This window comes from Raphanus sativus, unplaced genomic scaffold (genome assembly GCF_000801105.2).
Source record: "Raphanus sativus cultivar WK10039 unplaced genomic scaffold, ASM80110v3 Scaffold0846, whole genome shotgun sequence".
Lineage (NCBI taxonomy): Eukaryota > Viridiplantae > Streptophyta > Magnoliopsida > Brassicales > Brassicaceae > Raphanus > Raphanus sativus.
Window position 1 is genome coordinate 2713 of NW_026616160.1, and position 8910 is coordinate 11622.

Consider the following 8910-nt stretch of genomic DNA (forward strand, 5'->3'; position numbering starts at 1 on the left):
AAAGCTTCTTAGATCGTGGTTCATCCTGGTTTGATAAGAATCATGAAGATATTGCCATATGTCCGAACAGGCTAATCTGGAATCATCTGGATAGAAAGTGGGATATCTTCTTACTCACAACTCCTATGAGATTTATTCAACTTCCTGGTTATTCTCCACTGATTAGTGGTTCCAAATAAAGCTTCTTAGATCGTGGTTCATCCTGGTTTGATAAGAATCATGAAGATAATGGCATATGTCCGAACAGGCTAATCTGGAATCATCTGGATAGAAAGTGGGATATCTTCTTACTCACAACTTATGAGATTTATTCAACTTCCTGGTTATTCTCCACTGATTAGTGGTTCCAAATAAAGCTTCTTAGATCGTGGTTCATCCTGGTTTGATAAGAATCATGAAGATATTGCCATATGTCCGAACAGGCTAATCTGGAATCATCTGGATAGAAAGTGGGATATCTTCTTACTCACAACTCCTATGAGATTTATTCAACTTCCTGGTTATTCTCCACTGATTAGTGGTTCCAAATAAAGCTTCTTAGATCGTGGTTCATCCTGGTTTGATAAGAATCATGAAGATAATGGCATATGTCCGAACAGGCTAATCTGGAATCATCTGGATAGAAAGTGGGATATCTTCTTACTCACAACTCCTATGAGATTTATTCAACTTCCTGGTTATTCTCCACTGATTAGTGGTTCCAAATAAAGCTTCTTAGATCGTGGTTCATCCTGGTTTGATAAGAATCATGAAGATATTGCCATATGTCCGAACAGGCTAATCTGGAATCATCTGGATAGAAAGTGGGATATCTTCTTACTCACAACTCCTATGAGATTTATTCAACTTCCTGGTTATTCTCCACTGATTAGTGGTTCCAAATAAAGCTTCTTAGATCGTGGTTCATCCTGGTTTGATAAGAATCATGAAGATATTGCCATATGTCCGAACAGGCTAATCTGGAATCATCTGGATAGAAAGTGGGATATCTTCTTACTCACAACTCCTATGAGATTTATTCAACTTCCTGGTTATTCTCCACTGATTAGTGGTTCCAAATAAAGCTTCTTAGATCGTGGTTCATCCTGGTTTGATAAGAATCATGAAGATATTGCCATATGTCCGAACAGGCTAATCTGGAATCATCTGGATAGAAAGTGGGATATCTTCTTACTCACAACTCCTATGAGATTTATTCAACTTCCTGGTTATTCTCCACTGATTAGTGGTTCCAAATAAAGCTTCTTAGATCGTGGTTCATCCTGGTTTGATAAGAATCATGAAGATATTGCCATATGTCCGAACAGGCTAATCTGGAATCATCTGGATAGAAAGTGGGATATCTTCTTACTCACAACTCCTATGAGATTTATTCAACTTCCTGGTTATTCTCCACTGATTAGTGGTTCCAAATAAAGCTTCTTAGATCGTGGTTCATCCTGGTTTGATAAGAATCATGAAGATATTGCCATATGTCCGAACAGGCTAATCTGGAATCATCTGGATAGAAAGTGGGATATCTTCTTACTCACAACTCCTATGAGATTTATTCAACTTCCTGGTTATTCTCCACTGATTAGTGGTTCCAAATAAAGCTTCTTAGATCGTGGTTCATCCTGGTTTGATAAGAATCATGAAGATATTGCCATATGTCCGAACAGGCTAATCTGGAATCATCTGGATAGAAAGTGGGATATCTTCTTACTCACAACTCCTATGAGATTTATTCAACTTCCTGGTTATTCTCCACTGATTAGTGGTTCCAAATAAAGCTTCTTAGATCGTGGTTCATCCTGGTTTGATAAGAATCATGAAGATAATGGCATATGTCCGAACAGGCTAATCTGGAATCATCTGGATAGAAAGTGGGATATCTTCTTACTCACAACTCCTATGAGATTTATTCAACTTCCTGGTTATTCTCCACTGATTAGTGGTTCCAAATAAAGCTTCTTAGATCGTGGTTCATCCTGGTTTGATAAGAATCATGAAGATATTGCCATATGTCCGAACAGGCTAATCTGGAATCATCTGGATAGAAAGTGGGATATCTTCTTACTCACAACTCCTATGAGATTTATTCAACTTCCTGGTTATTCTCCACTGATTAGTGGTTCCAAATAAAGCTTCTTAGATCGTGGTTCATCCTGGTTTGATAAGAATCATGAAGATATTGGCATATGTCCGAACAGGCTAATCTGGAATCATCTGGATAGAAAGTGGGATATCTTCTTACTCACAACTCCTATGAGATTTATTCAACTTCCTGGTTATTCTCCACTGATTAGTGGTTCCAAATAAAGCTTCTTAGATCGTGGTTCATCCTGGTTTGATAAGAATCATGAAGATATTGCCATATGTCCGAACAGGCTAATCTGGAATCATCTGGATAGAAAGTGGGATATCTTCTTACTCACAACTCCTATGAGATTTATTCAACTTCCTGGTTATTCTCCACTGATTAGTGGTTCCAAATAAAGCTTCTTAGATCGTGGTTCATCCTGGTTTGATAAGAATCATGAAGATATTGCCATATGTCCGAACAGGCTAATCTGGAATCATCTGGATAGAAAGTGGGATATCTTCTTACTCACAACTCCTATGAGATTTATTCAACTTCCTGGTTATTCTCCACTGATTAGTGGTTCCAAATAAAGCTTCTTAGATCGTGGTTCATCCTGGTTTGATAAGAATCATGAAGATATTGCCATATGTCCGAACAGGCTAATCTGGAATCATCTGGATAGAAAGTGGGATATCTTCTTACTCACAACTCCTATGAGATTTATTCAACTTCCTGGTTATTCTCCACTGATTAGTGGTTCCAAATAAAGCTTCTTAGATCGTGGTTCATCCTGGTTTGATAAGAATCATGAAGATATTGCCATATGTCCGAACAGGCTAATCTGGAATCATCTGGATAGAAAGTGGGATATCTTCTTACTCACAACTCCTATGAGATTTATTCAACTTCCTGGTTATTCTCCACTGATTAGTGGTTCCAAATAAAGCTTCTTAGATCGTGGTTCATCCTGGTTTGATAAGAATCATGAAGATATTGCCATATGTCCGAACAGGCTAATCTGGAATCATCTGGATAGAAAGTGGGATATCTTCTTACTCACAACTCCTATGAGATTTATTCAACTTCCTGGTTATTCTCCACTGATTAGTGGTTCCAAATAAAGCTTCTTAGATCGTGGTTCATCCTGGTTTGATAAGAATCATGAAGATATTGCCATATGTCCGAACAGGCTAATCTGGAATCATCTGGATAGAAAGTGGGATATCTTCTTACTCACAACTCCTATGAGATTTATTCAACTTCCTGGTTATTCTCCACTGATTAGTGGTTCCAAATAAAGCTTCTTAGATCGTGGTTCATCCTGGTTTGATAAGAATCATGAAGATATTGCCATATGTCCGAACAGGCTAATCTGGAATCATCTGGATAGAAAGTGGGATATCTTCTTACTCACAACTCCTATGAGATTTATTCAACTTCCTGGTTATTCTCCACTGATTAGTGGTTCCAAATAAAGCTTCTTAGATCGTGGTTCATCCTGGTTTGATAAGAATCATGAAGATAATGGCATATGTCCGAACAGGCTAATCTGGAATCATCTGGATAAAAGTGGGATATCTTCTTACTCACAACTCTTATGAGATTTATTCAACTTCCTGGTTATTCTCCACTGATTAGTGGTTCCAAAAGCTTCTTAGATCGTGGTTCATCCTGGTTTGATAAGAATCATGAAGATAATGGCATATGTCCGAACAGGCTAATCTGGATCATCTGGATAGAAAAGTGGGATATCTTCTTACTCAACAACTCCTATGAGATTTATTCAACTTCCTGGTTATTCTCCACTGATTAGTGGTTCCAAATCAAGCTTCTTAGATCGTGGTTCATCCTGGTTTGATAAGAAATCATGAAGATTATTGCCATATGTCCGAACAGGCTAAATCTGGAATCATCTGGATAGAAAGTGGGATATCTTCTTACTCACAACTCCTATGAGATTTATTCAACTTCCTGGTTATTCTCCACTGATTAGTGTTCCAAATAAAGCCTTCTTAGATCGTGGCATGGATGATCCTAGGTGTGAGGAATCACGTCCCTGAAACTACTCTCCAACGGATTGTGATGATGAAACAAGATGTGGATTGAGTGATACTTCAAAGAGTTGCGGAATGACTCTTAGACTATCAAAGGTTTGCTTGCAAGGTAAGGATCAAGGATCCGAGTAACACTTAGACAAGCTTTGATCAAACAAGATTCAGAGAGAATTTTAATAGAAAGTGTTTGATGATTTTATTCATGATTTTCGTCCATAATATATAGGCAAGAAGTCTGTACATGCACAGCTTCTTGGAAACATACAAAATACTTAAAACAAAGGCTCCCTTGAAAACATAAATAAAGACCAAGTTTTAAATCCGAAATAGACTAGAAAATAAGAGAAATGGCATGGTTTCATCAAGAGGCTATTGTATAAGAGTTGTGTCCAAGCCTCATTAAAAACCTTGTTTGGAAAACCCAATGGGACAAAACCAAACCAAGGAAAAGAGTGCAAGTCACAACACCTCTCTTGATGAATGTCTTAGATGGCTTGAATCACAACCAGAGTAGTTGGATAAGCACACTCTAGACTGCCCTGGATAGTGTATAAGAGTTTATGGAAAGCTTGATTGAATCTGGCTTGCTTGGATCTAGTCATTGGACCAACTGGTACTTCTAAGTCCTTGCCATTTGTTTCCTCAGGTTCAAGCTGCTCCATGGTTCTTTCTTCAACTTCCTTAAGCTCTGGTTCAAGCTATTCCATATCTTTAGTTCCATTGCTTGTCAAGATCACATCATCCTCTCCCACTTGAGAAGGATTTGACCTCAAATCCGTTTCATCTGCATGATAAGGAACTAGGTCAGTAACATTAAAGCTTGAGCTCACGTTATACTTACCTTGGAGATCGAGTTGATAGGTATTGTTGTTGATCTTCCTGATGACTTTGAAAGGACCATCTAGTCTAGGCATGAGTTTGGATTTTCTTTCGTTAGGAAATCTGTCCTTCCTCAGATGTATCCAAACTAAGTCTCCTTCTTCAAAGATCATCTCTTTTCTTCCTTTGTTAGCTTGCTTAGCGTACAGCTTGGTCTTGTTTTCTATATTGATCCGGGCCTTCTCATGTATCTGCTTAACAAGTTCAGCTTTCTTTTGTCCATCCAAGCTAACGTGGTTTTGGACTTTGGACTTAGCCTGTTTGCAAGTGACACACCTTTCACAAGCTTTTTCTACATCTCTCCTCATGTGTGGCCAATAGAAGTGATCCTGCATTACGTTCAGTGTCTTAGCCACGCCAAAATGTCCTCCAAGTCCACCTGCGTGAGCTTCCTTGACAAACAAATCTCTCAAAGAAGAGTTAGGCACACATAGTCTATTTTCAAAGAAGAGAAAACCATCATTCTTGAAGTATTTACCACGACCAAACTTCTCACAAGAAGAATATATATCTTTAAAATCAGAATCAGTGGCATATAAAGTTTTGATATGCTCAAATCCAAGTAATTTCGTTTCAAGAGTGTTCAAGAGAACATACCTTCGAGATAGTGCATCAGCAACTATGTTTTCCTTACCTTTCTTGTATTTGATCACATAAGGAAAGGTTTCAATGAATTCAATCCATCTAGCATGTCTCTTGTTCAGTTTCTGTTGTCCCTTGAGATGCTTTAGAGACTCATGATCAGTGTGGATGACGAACTCCTTAGGCCAGAGATAGTGTTGCCATGTTTGCAAAGCCCTCACAAGCGCATAGAGCTCTTTGTCATACGTTGGATAGTTCAGAGTAGCCCCTCCAAGCTTTTCACTAAAGAAAGCTATAGGTTTCTTTTCCTGCATAAGCACAGCACCTACACCAATACCAGAAGCATCACATTCTATTTCAAATGTTTTAGAAAAGTCAGGGAGAGAAAGAACTGGTGAATTGGTGAGTTTCTCTTTCAAGGCTTGGAATGCTTCTTCTTGGAATTGTTCCCACTTGAACCCAACGTTTTTCTTGATTACTTCAGTCAGTGGTGCAGCCACAGTACTAAAATCCTTGACAAATTTTCTGTAGAATCCGGCTAGACCATGGAAGCTTCTCACTTCACCAACTGTCTTTGGGCTTGGCCATTCCTTGATAGCTTTGATCTTTTCTTCATCAACCTTGATTCCATCTGCACTCACAACAAAACCTAAAAAGACAAGGTTATCTGCTCCAAAAGTACATTTCTTTAAATTAGCAAACAAGGATTCCTTCCTAAGTACTTCTAGAACCTTTCTAAGATGCTCAACATGCTCATCCAAGTTCTTGCTGTAGATCAAAATGTCATCAAAGTAAACCACAACAAAATGACCTATAAATGATCTAAGAACATGGTTCATTAGCCTCATGAAAGTACTAGGCGCATTAGTCAGCCCAAATGGCATTACTAACCATTCATATAGCCCCTGCTTCGTTTTAAAAGCAGTTTTCCACTCATCACCCTCTTTCATTCTAATTTGGTGATACCCACTTTTCAAATCAACCTTAGAAAAGATGCTAGAACCATGCAACTCATCAAGCATATCATCTAATCTAGGAATGGGATATCGATACTTTACAGTGATATTGTTGATGGCTCTGCAATCGACACACATTCTCCAGCTACCATCTTTCTTTGGTACAAGTAAGACTGGAACTGCACATGGGCTCATGCTCTCACGAATATGACCTTTCTTCATAAGCTCAGTGACTTGTTGCTGTAGCTCTTTGGTCTCCAGAGGATTGGTTCTATAGGCTGGCTTGTTCGGTAGAGAAGCCCCTGGAATAAAATTGATTTGATGCTCTATTCCTCTGATAGGTGGCAGTCCTTGTGGAGCTTCTTCTGGAAAAACATCTTTGAATTCCTGCAAAAGAAATTGTATCTTGCTAGGAAGATCCTGCGCTGGCTTTGTTATGTTTAAACATTCTTTAAAAACAATCAGCAAGTGAGGTAAAGAACTTCCCTTTGGTTGAAGCAATATATTAGCCTGCTGCTTTTTCTTAGATTCTGAGGTCGCTTTGTTCTTCTTCAAGGCTATCTGATCTAGATGAACTTCTTGCGGTGTCAAAGGAACCAAAACAGTCTTCTTTCCTTTGTACTCAAACGAGTATCTGTTTGTGAACCCATCATGAAGTGTTCTTCTGTCGGATTGCCAAGGTCTACCAAGCAATATGTGTCCAGCATCCATTGGTAAGACATCACACAGTATCTCTTCCTCATACTTCCCAATAGACAATGGTACCTTAACTTGATGCTTTACCTCTAGCTCTCCTTCGTCATTAAGCCATTGTAACTTGTAAGTTGTTGGTGTTTTTATGACCTTCAGACCAAGTTTCTCCACCATGGTTTCACTTGCAACATTGGTACAACTTCCTCCATCTATAACCAAGCTGCAAACCTTTCCGTGAACCATACAGCGAGTGTGAAACAGATTCTCTCTCTGCTCTCTCCATCGGTCTTGGCTTGAAGATTCAGTGTTCTTCTAGTAACAAGTAACTCTCCACGAGTTGGCATTTCCACCCTTTCTTCTTCAGACTCAGATACCTCTTCCTCGGATTCAATGTCACCATTTTCTCTGATGAGTATTACCCTTTTGTTGGAGCAGCTACTGGCATAGTGTCCATATCCTTTACACTTGTAGCACTGTATGTCTCTGGATTTGGATGCAGTGGCTACTTCCTTTCCTTTAACACTTTGTTCCTCCACTTTAGGCTTGGAGAATGGTCTGGATTCTCTGGTCTTTTCGTCCTTCTGGTAGTGTGGTTTGCTGGCTCCATAGCTAGACTTGTAACTTCTTCTTTTCAACTGCTGTTCAAACATAATCGCCTTGTGCAATAGCTTTTCCATCTCAATGTAGTGATGAACTTCAAGTCTGTCCATGATGTCTCTGTTTAGACCACCCATGAATCTGGCCATTGTTGCTTCTCTGTCTTCTTGTATATCAGCTCTCAGCATAAGGGTTTCCATTTCCTTATAATATTCCTCAACTGATCTACTTCCTTGAGACGGTGTTCTGAGCTTGAAGTGCAACTCTCTGTGGTAGTGGCTCGGTACAAATCTCTTCCTCATGATTACCTTCATCTGGTTCCAGGTTTCAACAGGAAAATCTCCAGCTCTTCTTCTTGCTGTAACCAAGTTATCCCACCAACTTAAAGCATACTCCTTGAACTCAGTAGGGGCAAGTTTCATTTTATACTCTGCAGTGTAGTCTCTGCAATTGAACACGAGTTCAATCTTCTTTTCCCACTCTAAGTATTCTTCTGGATCAGCAGTGCCTTTACACTCAGGAATTTTCAGTTTCAAACCACCAAGAGGATCGCTGGTTTTTGGCCTTTCTTCCTGGTCATGCCTCCTTCTTCTGGTACCAATGGATCGGTTTGAATGGCTATAGTAACTTTCTGTAGCAGATCGATCTGAAGTCCTTCTAGGTCTCTCACGATCTGAGTGCACAACCTCAGCCCTGAAGTGTTCTAGTCTCTGATCCATCAAAGTAGTCATGCGTGCAGTCAAAGCATCAAGTAACAGTGGATTCATTCCATTATTCCTAGTGTCCTCGTCTCCCATGGTTCCTGTTGAGTTTTAAAGCACAAAACCAGTAAAAGAGATCATAGAAACAGAAAATAACGGAAAACACAGAAACTGAGACAGATTCAAAAACTTTTATGAAGAACCCTAATTCTTTTTCTTAACAATTTCGAAATTTGAAACAGATTATTTAGCAATTTCAACACTTATTCTAAGCAGATCTGACAGTAACAAACATGATTCTAACAAGTTTCAAACTTTAGAACAGATCTGAGAACAGAATATGAAAAGACTAAAAGTTGCAGAACTGGAAAAACACAACCTTT

The 8910-nt window shown here is 39.0% G+C and overlaps 2 protein-coding genes across 2 annotated transcripts; both read right to left on the reverse strand.

Annotated features, from left to right (window-relative positions):
* Positions 1–4960: 4960 nt before the first annotated feature.
* On the reverse strand, positions 4961–7403 carry LOC130503178 (uncharacterized; the record flags this gene model as incomplete). Its single annotated transcript, XM_056997846.1, has 6 exons — positions 6702–7403; positions 6472–6563; positions 6312–6348; positions 5734–6200; positions 5337–5433; positions 4961–5255 (listed from the first exon to the last, which is right to left on the reverse strand). Coding segments are annotated over exons 1-6 (1690 nt in total), but the record flags the coding sequence as incomplete, so codon positions are not given.
* Positions 7404–7438: 35 nt separating this feature from the next.
* On the reverse strand, positions 7439–8623 carry LOC130503177 (uncharacterized). The gene has a single exon (XM_056997845.1). It carries the CDS (start codon positions 8621–8623, stop codon positions 7439–7441), a length of 1185 nt encoding a protein of 394 aa, XP_056853825.1.
* Positions 8624–8910: the final 287 nt, after the last annotated feature.